This window comes from Labrus bergylta, chromosome 10, assembly GCF_963930695.1.
Source record: "Labrus bergylta chromosome 10, fLabBer1.1, whole genome shotgun sequence".
Classification (NCBI taxonomy): domain Eukaryota; kingdom Metazoa; phylum Chordata; class Actinopteri; order Labriformes; family Labridae; genus Labrus; species Labrus bergylta.
Window position 1 is genome coordinate 9,523,746 of NC_089204.1, and position 19,867 is coordinate 9,543,612.

At 40.4% G+C, this 19,867-nt stretch overlaps 1 protein-coding gene across 7 annotated transcripts in view; it reads left to right on the forward strand.

Annotated features, from left to right (window-relative positions):
* The first annotated feature begins 657 nt into the window (after window positions 1–657).
* Window positions 658–19,867, forward strand: part of hspa12a (heat shock protein 12A) — a 43,390-nt gene continuing 24,180 nt past the window's right edge. For 2 of the 7 annotated variants that reach the window (XM_020626590.3, XM_020626594.3), the window contains exons 1-3: window positions 659–1,081; window positions 17,069–17,145; window positions 18,993–19,120. In XM_020626590.3, coding sequence (XP_020482246.1) covers window positions 1,039–1,081; window positions 17,069–17,145; window positions 18,993–19,120 — 248 coding nt within the window. In that variant the 5' untranslated portion in view covers window positions 659–1,038. Of the gene's footprint in view, window positions 1,082–1,633; window positions 1,815–17,068; window positions 17,146–18,992; window positions 19,121–19,867 lie in introns of those variants that run through there. The other 5 variants (XM_065959474.1, XM_065959475.1, XM_020626591.3 and 2 more) reach the window with 5 other exon arrangements.

The following is a 19,867-nucleotide window of genomic DNA, read 5'->3' on the forward strand; positions in this document are numbered from 1 at the left end:
GCTCTTCAGCTGTCCTATCCAATAAAATGCCCAAAAATATAACAATTTAAAAAAAAAAAAAAGTCAGTATAAATAAGTTTGTATAGAGACACTGTTGCATTATAAGCTACTTCCATGGCTCTCTTTTTACGTCATGTCCTGCTTCCTGAGACCATCCCCGCCTCTTCGTCCAACAGGGATATGTGCGAAAAACCAACTCGAGGTTTATAAGGGTCCTCCAGAAAGTGTGAAAACAGCTCAAGAAAAAAATGCTATTAGTTTGCCATGAATCCAAGGAGGGGTCCACATGAGGATGTCCATGTACAGAGGTCTAAATTGTATGTTACGCCACACTGGAGCAATGCTTGGCCCAGTAGCCTATATCCCCATTTTCCCTTCACAAAATATGTGATATAATTCTCAGTGAGAATGTTTGGGCATCCTCATCAAGTATTTGTTTTTTTTTTCTCTTGTACTTCAATTTCGTTACTGCCGCAGAGTTGTGGCTCTAAAAGTGATCCCCTGGTCAAACTTTAAATCTATTTTCCATCAATTTTCAAATAGCCTGCTCGGTAAATGTATTCATGAAGTTTGTCCAATAGATATGGGCATTTGGAAATCTGGACACCCTTCATGTCTCGCTGATAGGGGTAATGCTACAGGATCCCTCCCGACTGTCCTGAGCAGTTCTGAAGCAGACTGGGCTGCAGCAGCATTCCTGGCCAGGACAGCCGTGAATGTGATTGGGAGGGGCGGACTGAGAAGCAGCAGCAGTCTGGGGTCCAACATCCTCTCTGCTGAGGCTCGTGTCCCCCCATTTGCCTTCTTCAAAACCCACCGGACCCCATATCTTTTTCATGTGCTTATTTAACGGCTTTCTCATTCAGCAGGAAGCGGTGAGACGAAGTAAAAGTTGAAAGAGACACCGAAAAAAGCAGCGTGGATGCTGTTTTGTTGATGTTTTCTTCTCCTTTGGCCCGGTAACCTCAGTAATCCAGGAAAATTGCTTGGTGCAGCTGTATCGGAGAGAAGGCAAGGGAAGAGGTGAAACTGCGGGAAATGATGACTGAGAAAGAAACGGCGACAGAGAAGATAATATCAGGTAAACACGCTTGTATGTTTCACAGTTTTCTGTAGTTTTTAGCGCTGGTAATTTCAGACATCAATTAATGCACGCAGCCCGTTTCAGTGTGCTCGTTTTAGGACGTGCACTGTGGTAGGATTTCAGAGAGTTGCGGCAAAGGGAAATGCGGTTCAATCGAAAATGTTCTGTGTTTAAACCCTATGTGAAGTGTGTCTGCCACCTCGTATGCAGCTGAAGGAGGCTGCATGGGCTCTGAAGCAGTGCCGTGGCTTTTCCAAGGGCAACCGCAGTGTCTACAGGACCTCGCCTACCGCCCTGCACAGAGCAGCACTCTGCAGACGAACATGGCGATTCGTGCAAAGTTTATCACACTGGTGTTTATTTCAGACTGCGAGGCTGGTGTCGATGTGTCAGGTTGTTTTTTTTTTTCTTTCCGGTTTTGCTGGGAGAACATGTAGTGCCCAGTTAGGGTCCTCCATAACGGTGCAGAGTTTGGTCACGTGGTCCCGTCCCACCGGAGTTGTGACTCAATGCAGCAAAAAAAAAAAAAAAAAAAAGTCTGCCGCACCATGGCCTCAGGTAACGCAGTGTTCACCATCACCCGCCCAAACTGTGATGCTGGTGTGAGGCTGGGGGGGATACTCTTAAGGTGTGTTTCACATCAGTGTCACACATGTCCTTTAGACAGCTACGTTCATTTCTGCAGGAGGGATAAGAGAAGTTTACCCTGAAAACCGCCTTCTTCTCGCAGGTATGACGTACGCCTACCAATTGGCCTATCTTTATCAGACGAACTCCATTGGCATTTTCTCTATTTTATTGTTGCTCGCTTTTCCAAAGGCCCAGACATGAATTAATTCCTTATCACTTTTTATCACAATATACATCTAGTCATACTTTATAATTCTGTGTGCTCGTTACACTCAAAGTTCATGTTATTTTGACAGGTTTTAGGTGATAGAGTTGTCATCATTATTTCCTAAGTTACACTATAGAGGGCGATAGTGAGCGCTGTGCACCTTTCTTTTACACAATGAAATGTAGGCCTAATGCTGCCAGGTTATTCATTCACATAGGCCAACAATGTCAGGAGCTTATTACTAAGTCTTTCTATTATTACAAGCTTGTAGACAGGTTCATTTGAAGCTTTGTCGTTGTTGAAAGTTTTTCCCTCTGAAGAGATTCTTCCTGGAGTGTTATGTAATGCATCTGAAAGAGTGCTCTACAGACTACACCCTGATGATGTCCCACAGGGATGAGGGCTAAATACCAGACTTTGTGTGACTTGAACTCCTAAAGATAAAATGGTTTCTTGTGCTGTTGTGCTATTTCAAGGTATGCTTCTTACTCATGGATCAATAAAGTCTTACTGGAATGATCTGTGAACCAGCTCAGCAGGCTATACTGTTACCTGGATGAAATTAGCAGATGTGAAGGCAGACCTTTATGATGTAAATGAAGAGATTATCACACTGCACTGGTGTCATCTGCAGAAGTTGCTTGTTTTAACACCCTCTGTTGTCTTCAGATACTTCCCTTTTGTGATTTAAAAAAAAACTATCAAAATTAAAGTCTCAAATGTGGAAAAAGCATACCAACAATTTTTGTGGTTCAGTCTGACCTCTGTGGTGTCTGCACTTCAACACCCTAACATCTTATAATCCAAATATGCCTCTGTAGCAGAAAGGAAAGCAAATGTTCAGAATAAACAAAGTGATGAGAGAGATTAAAACGCTTAATGCAGTCTGAGTGATTGCGATTATTCCCATGCAACATGAATGCAGCATACTCATGATAAATGACACCCAGATGTCAAATGTGATCATGTATGACAATGAGCTTGACAAATGCCATTTGTCGGTCAAGTCTGAGGATTTTATAGAACTTTTTCTCACATTAGGCTTAACATCTATAAATCCATTATGGCAGAGTCTCCATGTCTAATATCAATTACTTGGGCAATCAGACCATTAATTATTGTTTTAATTCTATTTTCACAGCAGCATTGGTGGATAAAGAGGCCATTTGTTTATGAATTGTACATATTGACCAGTTGCTGGCTGAACCCTCTGACCCCAAACATGCAGAGGGCCAAATAAATGTGTTCTTTTCTTATCTCACTCAGTACATTTACATGCTGGAATTGCGACGTTATCTGCCTTCAGATATCACCCTAAGCTAAAGCAGTTGCTCTCAACTGGTGTAGAGTTAAGACCACCGCCACCTCTTAAATGAGAAACTGAATCAAAACCACCTAATTTTTTATTAAAAATAGTTCAGTGTGGACCTCAGATGTTACAAAATGTGATAGAACAAAACAAATGTGTTTTTCAAGCGATTCATAGACTTTTTTGCAAAAAAAACCATTATTTTCCAGACACACATTCACAACCCACTGAAAACAGATCTGCTACCCACTTTTGGGTCCCCGTCCCACCAGTTGAGAACCACTGAGCTAGAGGGATAGCGTGCACCAAAAGTAAAGTGTAGTACGAAATGTACAGAGCTGAGAAGTTGTCCATGTTTTCACCAGTTGACATACAACCAGTTTGCCACATTCAGGATTATGGGTTATGAGTTACACAAGAATAAAGATCAGGTTTACAGCATGCATTGTTCTTTTACTTTGGACTGTGAACACTGGTGTTAACCATACTCTGATACATTAGATCATTCTGTCAAGTTCAATCTGTTGGTGATGATTGGAGGTCACTATAGTGTACTGTGTATGAGCTGATATGACAGATGTCAAAAGTATAATTGGAGAGTGATGATGAAGATGTCAATCAAGACCAGTTTGTGGCTTCATGGCAGCTGAGAAGACTCACATCTCTTAAGTCTTACTATTTTATTTATCGTCTTTAAATTTTCAATTGACATATTACTGCAGAGCATCCTTTTAAATGTCACGTGTAATCTAATTGTGTGAATAGTGCCAAGGTTGGTTGTTCAGTGCTTGTTGTCATGGAACTACAATTTCCACACCTTCCTGTTTTGTTCTTAAAACAGACTTATATAAATGTCAGAAGAAGAATCACTTATATATGATGCATGCAAAATCACAACATTATACATGTTTATTTCATGAGTGTGGCGTCAAAACGAGATGTCATTCTGCTGAATCATGTCTTTGTCCTTTCGCTAAGTGCAAGAAAAGCAGAGCCAAACTGCAGCATCTTCTTTTTAAACAATTAGCCAGAATTCCCTATGACTAAGCATTCCCTTTACATATCAGGGATAGTGTCTTATGTTATCAGTTTCCAAGGCGTTCTCACATCAGCACTGGTCTCAGTGTAAGGTGGGGCTCTTTGCTGAGAAAGCTTTTTCTCTTTATTGACCGTTCATGTCTGATCCCTCGTGGCCTAGACACTGCAGTGTAATGCAGTGCAGTGAGTTAACACTGCAAATTGACATCAGTGGTAACACCACTCAGCTGATTACCTTACAATAAAAAGCATTTCTCAACATGAGCAGTAATTATTGGATAATCTAGTGTTTTATCGAGTGTACAGGCTGATGTGTCAGTCATGTCTCTCATTTATCATTCATACATATATGTTGCACATGAAGGCACGTTGGTAGAGTCTGGCTGTGTCCGCATACTTTCATACTAAAGTAGTGTGATTCAAAATCATAGTATGCTATCATGTGTATGGGGGAAATACCCGGATGTACACTAGATCAGACAGAATTTTAAAGTATGAAACGGGATCATGGTGGTAATACTAAGACCGCCCCACAATGCACTGCAGCTCTCAGACTGTCCAATCGCAGAGCTCAGCAGCCAGCCAACAAGCAGGACCATACCATAGGGCTTGACAAGGCAACTTTTCTCAGCTCAGGCCTCAATGCTGAAATGCCAAGCCTAGGTCTTCTTGACTGTGGATTCAAATTGTAGTCCTATCTTACTTGGACATACTTTACCAGCCACTTGTAGTCAAAGTCTGTGACTCTGGGTGTCATGGCAACCAGTTAGAGTGATGCACTGATACTTTATTCCCACAAAAATAATTTGTAAAAATTCAAATTCAGAGCCGACTTGTGACATAAATATTCAGATCACCCTCTGCTGTTGTGCGGCGTCTAAATCAGCTAAAGCTTCCCGCCTGAGTGTGAAAAGCCAAAGGTACTTCATTTACCTCAGGTTGGTAAATGAAGAGTTCTTTGCCTGCTGTTGACGTCTGTCTGTGAATCGTCTGAGTTAGGGGGAGGGTGTCAGACTGGGTGTTGAGGGGGTTGGGTGATTTAACACCCGGGCCCATTAACTTCTCTAAGATGTCACTTTTCATTCACAAAACCTGTGCAAGAGACAGTGAGCTGAACAGTTGTGTTTCATTGAATGGAATGTGATAAACTTCTGGATAATGTGTAGATGCGGTGCACGCGTGAATGCAATGCAATATAGGCTGCTCACCTCATTTAGTTTTTAACTATTGTGTTAGGATTGGGAAAATGTCTTCATGTTGTAGTATTATGTAACAAGAAACAGACACACACACCCATTTCCCCCTCAAAGTCTCACAGTCTGAGGGGGACTGACAGTCTCCAGCTGTGAGGTACATTGTATGTGTGAAAGGCCATTCCACAAAATCTGGGGACTGAGATGTTCTGGAAAAGTCTAGAAAACGTAAACGGCAGGGAGTTCAAAGTAGACCAATCTCAGGCCTGGATTCTGTTGTTCTGTGCTATTGTATTGATTTCTTCAGGATGTTTTAACTAACTTCTTAGGAAGAAAAACATTTGATTTATTAAGCACTTTCATTTCATTTTCAAACCTATTCAAATGATATTTATTGTTTGAAATGAGCTTAGCTAAATGAAATAGCTCTTAGAATTGAGAAAGAAGCATTCAAGGAACTTTAGCAGTAATAGATCTGGGATGCATACAAAAGAGCAAAAGTAAAAGTTGATCTTGCCAATTGACCTCCCCTCTGAATTACTGGCATGTCATTGCCGACCAAAGCACACCTCAAAACGATGAAGTAATTGTCCAACTCCCAAAATGATATGTTATGACTCAGACCACTCTGTGCCAAATGTGAGGCCCCTTTCAGCATTGTGTCATGTTGCAGACATGAGCCATGTGGAGTAGGAGGTGGTGATCTGTGGAGTAGAGGGAGTTACAGGATGGGGGAGGTGCTACACACAGGCCATCAGATAGGAGCTATAAAGAGAGAGAGAGAGAGAGAGAGAGAGCGGAAACTGTGCTCATTTGGAAATGAAAACACTGTAAGGAAGTCTGTATTTTGACACATTGCTCTATACACCATCTGCAGATATTTTGGTGAAGGTTTTGCTTTTGAACACATTCTTGCTGGAAAACACATTTGATCTTGAATACACACAGAATGTTGTTTTAAACTCTTGGTGTGTGATGAGTCTTCAGCCAGATGGTAATTGTTTTCATATGTGGCTGTGGCATGTCAAGTATGTAAATCATGGCAGTGTTTATATTTCAGTGAAAGTGCTGCATGCTCCTCATCGTGGTGAAGCTTATTCGCATATCACAGATACAAAATCTTAAACTTTGAATCCACATGTCTCTACACAGGACGGTGTTCTGGTGTAGTGCCAGATATGTTTTTGTCCCCCTCCAACACTGGTAACTAGAGGTGTGACGATACACTCAGGCCACAAGACAGGACGATATTTTAACACGATTTTTCAACAAACTTTGATGACAAAATATGACTGGATAAATGGTCTTTTATTTGATTGAAAGTGAAAAAAAGCAAATCAATGCAGATATCTTAACTAGTAATCATCTTGTAATGAATGTCACTGCTTACATATTAAATAATAATAATAATACATTTTATTTAAGGGCGCCTTTTAAAGCATTCCAGTACTGTTGGGAGTGGGTGGGCTGAGGCGATTAATGTTAATATTGTCCGTGTCTTGTCTGTCACTCTGTCACAGCTTATAGTTTCCACTGGGTACCCCCTAAAGCCGCCACTAGTGGTACAACGGAACCAGAAATCTCAAGGTTCGGATCAGATCACAGATTGGACCGTTTTTCGGCATAATGTATCTCTTCTACTCCTCAGCTAGCCGTGACACAAACTGTACATTTTAACAGCGCTTCAAACCAAAATGCATCTCCATGCAGTTTAATCACATGTATCACGTGTATCACATCCTCAATTTCTTCACTATATACTCATGGCTACAATAACTATAATGCATCCATTAGATAAAACTGAACTCTCTTGTTAGTGATTTTAAAAAACCTGATGACAACAGGCTGCAATATAAAAAGCTGCTTTATTTCAGGAACAGTTTGTTTATTGACAATCAGGGACATCAAACACTAACAGAAATCAACAAGTCTGCCGTGATCGACAGAAATGTTGATCGTAATCATTTTGTGATCCTTTTCCTCATATTAGCTTTTACAGTTTTGAACACATAACACACACAGTGTTTATTCAGTGGATGTGTGTGTGTCTGCACTGGCTGCACATCAGCGTGCGAGTCAGACAAAACAAATAGGGAGTGTTTTAAAGCAAACCACACTATTTTGTTTTGCCAAGTTTTTTGCTAAACTCTTTTTTTGACCCCATTGGGTTCGTTTCTGAGCACGGCGGAGCACATGCTATCATGTGATTATAGCAAATATATTCACCTATGGCACTGTGATCAGAGAGGGATGACATGAGTTTGAGTGATGACATAACAAGCAACACAGCAAGTCATAGATTCTGCATTAGAAGCATCTGTTTGTAGAGATTATTTTGACACTGTGAAATGTTAAACTTGCATTTTTGTTCTTAACTTTAAAAAAATCCTAAATATCAATGTTGTTATCGCTGAATAAATCAATACTAACAGGCGATTTAGAATATCCTGCCCCTCTTTCCTCCAAGGCGTTTTATCTTAAACAGAAGCATCCAGAAATCATTCGCAGAGAGAACATACAAACTGCATGAGCAAGACACATGCATTCTGAAGCTTGATGTTAAATAACAAAACAGGTCTCTAACTATCCTGATATACTTAGACATTTGAAACAAACAGGAATTCAGGACCTGTGGTAGTCTAACACACAGGCTCTTCAGTACAAAACCACCAGGTCTTCAATGTTGAATTATTCACACGCTTATTAAATTTGCACACACCCCACAAAAAGCAAGGCTGAAGAATCAGATCTGAAACGTGAAAATAATTTGATATAATGGTAGAGCTAGAAAACTGGTCACATTAAACACAACAATCTGTTGTTAATCCAGATGTGTGTAGTTGTCAATTATTACTACGAATTATGATGTGTTGACATAGATGTCAACACACTACATATCTATTTTTGACTTTTCAGGGTTAGGAGAAGTGCCTTCAGTTATCAGGGACTGTTTGAGACGATCTTTGGCTATTATCAGTATTTCCATTACAGACAGGCAGGAAGGAAAGCCATTGTTCAGCCCAGAGTTTGAAAGCATTTCCCCAGTATGACCAAAAGGCTCTGCCCTCTGCAGGAACCCGCTCTTTCTGTCAGACAGCTCTGTTCATTGTTTTTTAAAGTCTTTGTTTCTTTGTTGTAAAGAACAATGAAACGCTTCTAAACATCTGTTTCAGTAAAAGTCCTGCTTAGTCTGACTATGTTGATGCATACATATATAGGCAAATGTGGAGATAGTTAATAAGGAGATGAAACATGACCAATCACAATATAAACATATTTAGAGGATAATCAGAGGAAAGGAAATAGTATTCCCTTCATGTTGTAGAATTCATAATATTGCCTAGCTTGATGGTTTGGGTAGTTTGGCTTCTTTGAACTCGCCACATTAAAAAGCAGTGTGCACAGTTATATAACCAGCTCCAGGCTTGTTACTGACCCTCTGCTATTGATTCCACTGGTGGCGTCTTCTCTGGAAAATGCCTGGAAAAGAATTCAAGCACTGCTCTGGAGGTAATAATACACATTTTTTTAAACCTACCAAAAGTAATAATATTATTAGACCATGCGACTGTGTGCACATTTGGAGGTCACAGAAGAAAAAAAAGAAAAACCACCTTTGCCCTGGCTTCAGCAACAAAGTGGTACACACATTGTTATAAGCTACAATAGTTCAACTCAGTTAGCGTCACATGCAACATGTCAGACTTGACCAGGAAAAGTGACGTCTGGAGTGCAGTGCAAGATATCTGGAGTTAAACTTGCATATCAGAACTACTAGTGATTTGCTTTACCACCTGCGCTTAAAGAACAAGGACAAACATCTGAGACAGACCTGTCGTTGTGATGATTCCAAAACAACAGATTAGCCTGTGTTATTACATTGGTGACTAGTTTTGTTATGGTAAGATGCTCCCATGAGGTTTTGTGGAAGTGGAAGTTTTGGTCTGATGGTGTTAGTCAAGCTGGAGTACAAGTCACCATCAAGGCCAACAACAAATACAAAGTGGATCAGATGTATGAGGAACGCACAGCAGGATTGATGGCAGATTTGCAATGTGTCGACAAGGTGGCTGTCACTACCGACTCGAGGGCATCTCTCACCACAGACTAAGTTGGTAGAGTCGGTCGTCTCTCAACCGATAGGTCAGGAGCAGTGGCGATTCTGGAGTCTGTTGGGGCCCGAGGCAAAATACAGGGGGCCCCTCCAAATAAATAATCAGATTTTTTTAGTGGAAGTTAAGCTATAAAAGTGTCTCTCCCCATGTTCATTCAGTCATTTAGTATTATAGGAGGCATTATATGAGTGAGTGCTGTCAGATGGGGTCACTTAGGGGGGTTTCCTACTGTCATTGCAAACTTTGCACCTTTTGAGACACTGATTTGGTTTAAAGTTTGTCAGCCCTCGGGGCCCCATACTGACCTGGGGCCCCAAGCAGTTGCCTGCCTTGCCTGTTGACGAGCAGCGCCTCTGCTCAGGGGTTAAACCCCTAGCTCCATGCTTTGTTTAATGGCGAGAAGGGGGGGGGGGGGGGGGTCTTAGTGCATGAAATATGACTTCAAATGTGCAACCTCAATAATTTTGTAATACTGTAATATAATACCGCTATCACAAAAAGCAAATCAAGAAATATTGGGGAAAGTGTGAGGCAAGGTCCAGGAGGTTCATGTCTAAATAATTGTTTTTTTTTCAAGATCCACCCAGTCTTCTTTGGTAGTGTTTAGACAAAAACAAAGGACCCATCAAAATAAAATTGGGATAATATTGTGTATCGCCACTCTCTCTTAAAGCATTACATACAGCTTTGCCTGTCAGCAAATTACTTTATGTAGAACTGAGCTTTGCATCACAGAGCATTGTGTGCAAAAACATAGCATCTCAAACGTCTTCCTAAATAAATATAGATTCAATACGTATCCTTGGTTTTGAAAATCTCTTTCAAATCTTGCAGTGTGACATTGCAGGTGTCTGGGAGAAAAGAAATTCCAGCTTAGTCATTCCAAAAGCTGCCAGCCCTGAGAGGCTGATATTCTACCTGAAACACTTTTATTTGTATAGCGTAGAGGCTTAATCCACCATGACAACAGTAAAGAAGTTTGGTGTTGAAATGATATGATCTAAAGGTATTAACTGGTGGTGAAACAATATCATTTATAATTATCGTGTGCTGTGAGAGTGTGTGGTTTTGCTTGTGTGTGTAGTGGTTGCAGCTGTTGTCAGGCTGTTTCTCTGCACTGTGTGTCTGGGCTGATGGCCAAGTGGATGCAGTGAGCCGGGCAGAGAGGAGTGTGGGGGGGTGGGTTGGGTTGGGGGGGTTAGTCTCTCTCTCTCTGCGTGGCATGAATGAATGGGACCTCAGATTGGAAGAAGAAAAAGAACATTCTCTACCCAAACTCATTTTGCCGTCGGCCTGATGAATGTGGTTCTTTGATAGTCTATTTTTTTGTGTTTGTGCCTCTCAGTTTGCTGCAGTGAATTTAATGAGGCTCCTCTTCTGCCATTGTAGGTAACAGTTGGTGCCTTTGCTTTGAATCTGTCTCCCTGCTTCATCCCAGTCTGTCAGTCAACACCACTGTCTGCTCAAACAGGCTGCTGTTGTCTATAAAAACCTCCCAAGTTTCACTGTGGGCCTTACTAACAAGTTCATTAGCATGTTACATTTAATTATTTAAAGTAGATACAGTTTGTAGTCTGAGATAAAGCAGAAGTGGACTTTCTAGAAGAAGGGAAGAAAGAGGCCAGCCTATCAAACGTCCTTTTGTATGGTTTGTATGATGAACAGGCATGATGTAAAAGGTTGCTGAATGTCGTCAGCATCATCTACAAAGTTCAGTGACGGTTTAAGTTTAGCAGCTTTTTAAGCTGGAAGCCATGCTTGCTAACAGAGTTTATTCAGTCAAGGAATAAAAGACCACTGTCAGATCTGATGAACAAGCAAGGATGAACATGGTAAAGAAAAGTGCAGTTGTGTCGTGAGCTCCTGTATTGAATTTAGTAAACATAGACACTCCAATATCACAATTAAAACACAAAGGGCCTGATTCACTAAGAATGTATTCATGCAGTTTGCTCTTTTTGCGTCTGAATATGGAGGAAAGCGCCTTAACTCTGTGCGGAGCTGTGCTCTCATGATAAGGATGAGGAGGTACAAGTGGAGGGGAACCTTTGAAGATTTATTTCTGGGCTTTTTTTTTGCCTTTAATGTAGAGACAGGACAGTGGAGAGAGTCGAAAATCAGGGAGAAAGAGGGCGGGAATGGAGCCACAGGTGGGATTTGAACCCGGGTCGCCCACGGTCTCCATACATGGGGCGTGCGCGCTAACGTGGCGCAGTGGTTAGTGTGCATGGTTTTTTGGGAGGGGGGACCTTTTTGAACTTTATTGTGATGGGGATATTTATAAAACTTAAAATACAGATATGTGATTTTGAAGTCATAAAGAGGATGAATGGTTTTTCTGATAACTGGAAAATTTGCGCGTTGCATCTCCTCAAAATACTGCAGCGCAGTCCTGGTCTCAACTGATGATTTTGCTTCATGTGCATGTCTTTTAGTGCCTGAGAATAAGACCACTTTTTGCAGTGAGGCTTATTTGCATAGAAGAGAGTATTTTTTTACACAATGATTTCAAAATGGCTCATTTAAATGTGTTCAACCAGCACCTGCAACACAGAGATGCAGCGCAGTTATAGGTGAATTGAACCCCCTGCATGGGTTTAATGAATTAGGAGGTGTCTTTTTGATTCATTTGCAGTATATGTTTATGAAACAAGCTCCTCTACATCAGTCAAGTGTGACCATTCTGACACTGATGTCAGAGGTCTGTCAGGAGAGGCGCTCTGCAGTGCACAGCTGTTAACTCAACCATGAGCAGGATGCTAGGTTTGCTTGGGAACGATATCAATCAGAGTCATAATTATTTTAGAAAATATTGATATCTCTGTTATTGAACTTAATTACTTAAGTAATAAAGATTTTTTGGCTTGAACTGAATAAAAACATGCAGAAGTCTCATGGACAGTGATGCTGCATTCACTTGAATCGCCAAGAGAAGACAGCAAAACCATGTTTTCATATTAGACCAGGAAAAAATACCGGTAATGGTGAGCTCATTCAAAATCCCCGTCTGAAGTTGAAACATTTGTACTTTTTACATTCTTCCAGGGCTAAAAAAACAAAAAGAATGACAAAGAGAAAACAGGGGGGAACTCTCCAGCAAGTGCTGGGGATTTTTCAACGAGGTCATTACCCAAAAAGGTCATTATCTGGCACAGCATGGAGAACAAGCATCATTCTATCTCCATTATCCTTTTTTATCTTATTTTGGTGAGAGTTGGAAGCCAGAATGTGAGTGAAATAACGTTTGATTAAACGCAGAGCTCTACAGGATGTCCTCCTTTATCTCATCTGGCTGATTAAAAAAATACTATCATCACAATCCACATGATTCATTATTCTCTCTATCCGTTGCAGTTTAAACAATCTTTAGAGAATTTACTGATCTTAGACTTTGGTTAAACTTGTAATTGAGTTTAAGGTTACAGCAGAAGTACCTGACTATTATACTGTCTCACACTCGTCTTTAAGGCCTCAGAGTTTCTGTCCTCGGGGGAATAGAAGGAATGTGAGGCAACAGGAAGTCAATGCTCATACTGAGAGAAGAGAAAATAAGAATCCTCACATCCTTTTTGGTCTGTCAGTGCTGCAATGTCAACATGAGTGCAACAGGCTTTTCAAAGGAATATAGAATTACCTGTTTAATATTGTTGTTCTGCAGCCCATCAGGAAAATGGATTACTAATCTATGCAGGTTAAAGTTATGTTGACAAAGTACAATATGTAGGAATTTGGTTTTGTGCGCATTGGCCCACAGAGGGTCTCTACAACTGTAGTATATGCACGCCATATATTTCTATATTTCCCACTACTATATTGTGTTTTAGGAACGATTGTAAGGACCAGATTTCCCTCTTAATTAATCTAGTATTTCTGATTCTGATTCTACGCACACAATGCTGGTTCACCTTCCCCTCTTAGACGACATGCATCTGTTGACAAAAGTCCACAAAGATGTTATGAGAAGCTAAAGAACCATGTCAACTGACACTTACTGTAATATTACTACACTTATATATACCAGATATGACTCAGCTAGCTTCCCATTGTTTGCAGACTATTGCACATGCAATAGAAAAAGAATAGAAGAAATAGTTTTTAACTAGTCTACACTGAAAGATAGAGTCAGCAGCATTTTGCTGAAAAAGTTGTGCCCTCCCAGCTTAGTGGATTGTTTGAAAGTATTTTTCAAATTAAAATATTAATCACATATTTCTTGTGTCCAAGGAAACTTTTATTTTTGGTGCTAGAAATTGAAAGCTTAAGCATTTAATTTGTACAGTTGGATTTAAACATTGGTTGTGTTGCTTAATGCTAACATCTCATAGAATAACTTTGTATTGATTTGATGATTGAGAGAAGGCCATTTGATGACCAGATGTACCATTACATTTAAACACACCTGCTGTCTGATACTTCAGAGATAAATTCATAGGCATTAAATATATATTTTGAGTGGAGGTGTATAAAAAATGTTCCTGATAAAAATCTTGATATATTGAATTGTAAAACCTGTCTCCTGATATGTATTGAACCCCCCTGGTCCAGTTCCAATCGTGTTTCTTTTAGTGTTGAATTGAAGGTTGGACTGAAAGGATCAAAGTGTTGTTAAACAGTCGCATTCACAGAAATCAAATGTTCTGATGCAAAAACTGGAAAGAAATGTATTTCACATTGAGGTAAACAGATGGAGATAGCACAACAACAACAAAGCATGGCTGTGCCAAACCACAGCAGTATAGCACTTGTTAACTACAAAAGCAATCGCTTTATTTCTCTACTCGCGATTAGATTTTTCTGGTCATTGTCAGGAATAAAAAGTCCAGGTTGTAAAGGTGATTTTGGGAGTGGGCTGCTGGGTTGCAGAGAGACAGTTGGGATGGTGGCTAGATGGAGTGTAGCCACAGGTGGTCTGTAATTCTGCACTGTAATTGCCTGGCAAAGTGTATTATGGGTCTTCAGACCACTCATCCACTCTGTAGGGGTGGACCAGAGAAAAGGGTGAGCGAGGCAGAAAAATAGGATGGATAACATGATGTCCCGTCGTGAGATGATTCTGCCAGACACTTAAAAGGTGTTACGGGAGTATTATTATTGTGTGCGTTCAAAGAACACTTTCTGTGAAGGCTATTAAGTCAGACTAATGAAAATGATGGTGGCAAATGGGAAGACAATCTTCAATACAATGAAATGTCATTGTGTTTTAAAGACAGGTGCTACACACATTTTCTTCTGTTTGAATGGAGGAGATGTTGTCAGTCGTCTACATGAGAGGAGCCATCTTTTCTCTCTGCGCTGTTTCATGCATTTCTAATGATGGTGCTGTGAAACACTCTGCTCAAAGGCATCTCCAGAAACTGGAAAACAATACCACCTGAAGAAGAGTACCGCTGTGCAGCTCTACAATTTGAGATCCTCTGTTCTCTTGGATGAAGGTGACCCCAGATCACAGGGCTCAGGGGTATTTAATCTAAGTGCTTGAAAATGTATCAAGAACTTTTTTTCATAATTGAAACATATTTCATACACAACTCATAACTATTAACTGCATACATAGGAAACTTATTAGTTGGGGGTTTTGATTGATAATAGTGATGATGCCCTTTGGGCTGATGAGAATATAGCACGATTAAAAGGATACTTGACCCATTTGCATTAAGCTTTGTATCATTAGAAACTTGGGAGTATTTTTGAATGGTCATGCATCCCGCCCTCATTTTCCCCTGAGATGGGAAATCTTTGTATTTCTAAGTCAGAAAAGGAGCTTCCAGTGACGCAAAAATCGTCATTTTGCATCACTGGAAGCTGTTGTTGTTAACGGGGTGAAACTACAACGCTAGTTCCTCATATTTTCAACCACTGAAGCTACAGACCAATCACAGATCAGTGGGTTGGAACTCACTCCCAGAATCGTCCGCCATATTGCTTGGAAGCTATGCTAACAGGTTCTATGGACCCAGCAGTTAGATACTTACAAAGTTACGTTTCATGGGGACTTTAAAAGCTGTTGTTTTTAAACCGCATAATAAAAACTTTTCCTATCAGTTATTACTTCGTGAGCTATTTTTGACACCAACAACAGAAATTTTAAAAATCAGAAACATTTAAGTGTCTCATCCATATTTCATTTCCTCCCCTGATCGTGCAGGAAATCTATTGACAAAACGATTACCTCAAGTAATCAAGATACCATCAGTAAATAACTAAATAAGGTTACATATTATTCTCCTTTTCAACCAGTTTAAATAAGATTCTGAGGTCTCCAAAAGATGTCTGTCAAGTTTCTTGCCAAAAATCCACTCTGATCCTGTATTTGATCATGCCTATAAACCCCTCTATTTCTGCTCTACTCACTGTTTCTGTGTCTGCAGCTTTAAATGTAAATAAGCTGTTTCTAACCCTGCCCTTCTCTGGAAGGGCTTGGGAGGCTCGGGCTTTCTCGCTCCATGCCATATTGTTTACGGTGAGAAGGCAGAACAAACACCGAGCTGTGGGAGTGTCGACCACCTGGGGGAGGGATTACTGCCCTTTGTGATGTCACAAAAGGAAATCTACAAATGGCCTGTTTGAGCACACATTTTCCGAAAAGTGGAGCAGGCAAAAGACAGAGAGGATGGACTTTTCTGATAATTGTAGAGGGGGTTGTAGACAAACTAGGGACACATATTAGTGTTGGAAAAACATGGTGAAGTCTATTTTGCATAACACCTTATGTGTTATGCAAAAATGTTTTCTCACCTTGGTTCGTTAATAAAAGGTTGGTGTGACAAGGAACCAGACCAGAGTGAAAATGCAACATTATCTTTTTATTTGACTTGATCAACCAAAGACCTGACCTTCAGATAAACTTTAGCTTTCGTCATGTTAACATGTAGTAGTACATGTCATACATTTACAGCTCATTTTCATCAGAAAGGTGATGCTGCGTCACCGGCAAAGTGGTGGATAGGTTTTCAGGCCCCATGTAGCCTATAGTCCTCCAACCTGTGGCTCATTTCCCGCATGTCATTCCTCCACTCCCTCTTTCTCTCTCCCAGATTTCTGACTCCACCCACTGTCCTACCTCTAAATGAAGGCATAAAAAGCCCAAAGTTAAACCTTTAAAAAAATAAAGGCGATGTCAAGCTGCTTATTGTCTTACTCATTACTCAAAGTGTCAGTTAAATTTCTAACCTTCTGCTTCCAAGTGGCAGATCTGGATGCCAACCTGGCAGCCACTTAAATCTGAACCCTGCAGTAAAGTCATCTCCCCTGACTGTCAGCAGTTTGCAACTCTCTTGAGCTTCTCATCAGGGCATTGTGTTACTTTATCTTTTCACTCCTTGACGGATGATTAAGGCTTCATATCTTTTCTCTTGTCTTTTATCTGGGCCTTTACAGTTGTATGTAGCAAAGTTTAAGTAAGCATGTTTATGAAGAAGTGATGAAGTAATAATAAAATATAAGCACCATGTCAGATTTGTCATCAGTATCGTTCTCTGTCTTCCTCCACAGATGCGATGGCCAATCCTTCTCCAGCAAAGAGTATGGGTGACCCTGGAATCACCCCTCTGTCTCCCTCACACATTCAGGTGACTCACTTCTCTCATCTCTATTCCATATTTCTTCACATGTCTTTAGAAAGTACTTCACATGTATAATCTGCTGCCACCTTTTACTAATCTGCCATGCTGTTGTTAATCATTAGAAAACATTTACTGTCTTTTTAAAATCCCATTACATTGAAGCCACACAGCAGAAACTAATTCTGCCATTTCATACCGGTGTAAACAGAGTGTGTTTGGTCTTTTTGCTCATTGTATCCTCTGCTTCAATCATTTATTATATAACTATGTCAGAGGACCACAATGGGACGACGACGGATAGGGTCAAAATAGCAACAAACACTGAGATATGCTCTCCGCAAAATACAAGAGGTATCCACTGTGCAGCTCCATGTGAAACAAAACCAACAAAAACAAGATGATGTGATTACATTTTAATAACCGTACACTGTTAAATGAAACAGCTCAACTTAGGAGAGCAGTTGAAAGCTAGCTGTTACTTTAAACTTAATTGCTCTGTATTCGAGGCTGTATGAGGAAGATCTGTGATTTGCAACACAAAGATTCAAATACGATGCTTTCATGTCTTTGATGTTTATCTTTGTGTTTACACATCACTTGTGTTTCACTACTCCTAAATTCAAAGTAATTCCAAACAGCAGAAGTGCAGCTCTTAAACAAAAAAAAAAAATAGGGATACAGTGTCCCGATAAACTAAACGATCAACGGTGCAGCAGGAGGAAAGGATGAGAATGTTTTTGTCATTGCTGGTTATTTCTTCCAGTCACATGCAAAAGGCTCAACATTTGCATAAAGAAAACGAAAGTGATTTTCTTGTCAAATACAAAACATCTGAAAACGATCTGTTTGCTTATTCAAATTGCCTCCAGTTAGGAATCTGTAGCCATCACGCAACCATCAAATTGATCTGAAATGAATGTGAGGATAGGCCATATCTAGCCGGGGCTTCATCTGATTGTAATGTTGGTCGTTCTGAGTGCCAAAGCAGGGAACAAGACGACCTGTTTGTCATTCATTGCTTTTGGTGAAATCGTTTTGCACCAAACACAACGAGTAAGAAATCTCAAATGTACGAGGGCAATTAAGTCACTTATAGGTTGGTAGTAGTGTTATAGTCCAAAGACAAACCTGAGACCGGAGTGCTCACAGACCGAGTCAAGACCAAAACCAAGGCAGGACGAGACAAAAACAAGACCATAAGCATCACTGAAAATCATCTTATGTGCAGGGGGCGTGTCCCTCACCTAGACCGTAACACCGGGAAGGTTGCAGACAAAAAAATCAAAATATCAATGAGTTGGAAGTTATTTGTTCTGAATCATCAGTGGTGGTCTTGACCGGTCTTGATTTAAAATCTGGATTCCTCCGAGTTCGAGACAAGACAGCGTAATAATGGTTTCGATTCCGAGATGAGACAGAGACCTTCATAAAGTGGTCTTTAGACCGGCCTTGATTTCTTGAGTACTACAACACTAGTTGGTACTAATTTTAATGTTCATAAATTAAATTATATGAAATAGAGTTTTATTTAATGCAAGATTAAGTACATAAGGACAGACAATGACGTGTCTTTTCAGGTATCAAACATGAGGAATATGTTGCAGACTTTATTTAATTCACTGCTGCTGCGTGTGTTGAAGTCTGTGTCTTATTTACTGTTCACTTTTTATTGATTTCAATCATCTGGACTCAGGGTTTTTCCTCTTGTGAAGAATTTTGAACCGTTGCTGTGAAAAGAGAGTGAATTGCTTTGTGTGTGAGGCGAGCTACTTCTGTTAAATTCAATCAGCTAACATCATCCCACAGTCAATCATCAAACGTCCTGACCCTGTCAAACTGTCCTCTCTGTCCAGCAGAATGACACAGACCAGGTCCCGTCAGGGCCGTCCTTCGTGGTGGTGGTTGCCATCGACTTTGGCACCACGTCAAGCGGTTATGCTTACGCCTTCACTAAGGAGCCGGAGTGCATTCACACAATGAGGTACGGCAAGCACTGCAATGCAGACACACACTGGGGACAAGGAGAGGGTGGGGGGGACCTTAAAAAATACATTAATGCATCTGAAGTGATATTTTAATAACCGTATATTTTAAATGTTATAAGTAATACAGTCAATAAATATCATAATGAAATTCTTGAGACCTGATGTTCTGAGTGGCAACTTCAAGTGACCGGGGAAAATGTGACAATAAGTGGAGGCCAATGAATTCTGTCCACTCTACGCCCGTCTGTAAGTCAGGCTCGTATGTGCATACGTGTGGGACTTTTATGAAATAATCAGACGTGCATATGTACGTCCAGCATGCATGTGCTGACACAAACGACCCCCAACGAGTTGACTCTTTAAAAATATGGGATTGAGTGAAAAGATGTTTTTTTTTTTTTTTTTTTTGGGCTTTTTGTGCCTTTAATGGAGAGATAGGACTGTGGATGGAGTCAGAAATCAAGGAGAGAAAGTGGGGAATGACATGTGGGAAAGGAGCCACAGGTGGGATTTGAACCTGGGCCTCCCGCTTGGATGAGCAAAGCCTCCATACATGGGGCGCCACTCTAACCACTGCGTCTCTGTGTGTATATTTTAGCCTATGTGTGTGTAGCATGTCTTCATGACAGAGTGTAAAAGTCATTTCCCCTTGTGGGATTAATCAATGATACCGTCTTCCTATTCTTAAATGAATAATCTATGCATTCATTATTAATCTCCCTTTAATTGAATTGTCCTATCTT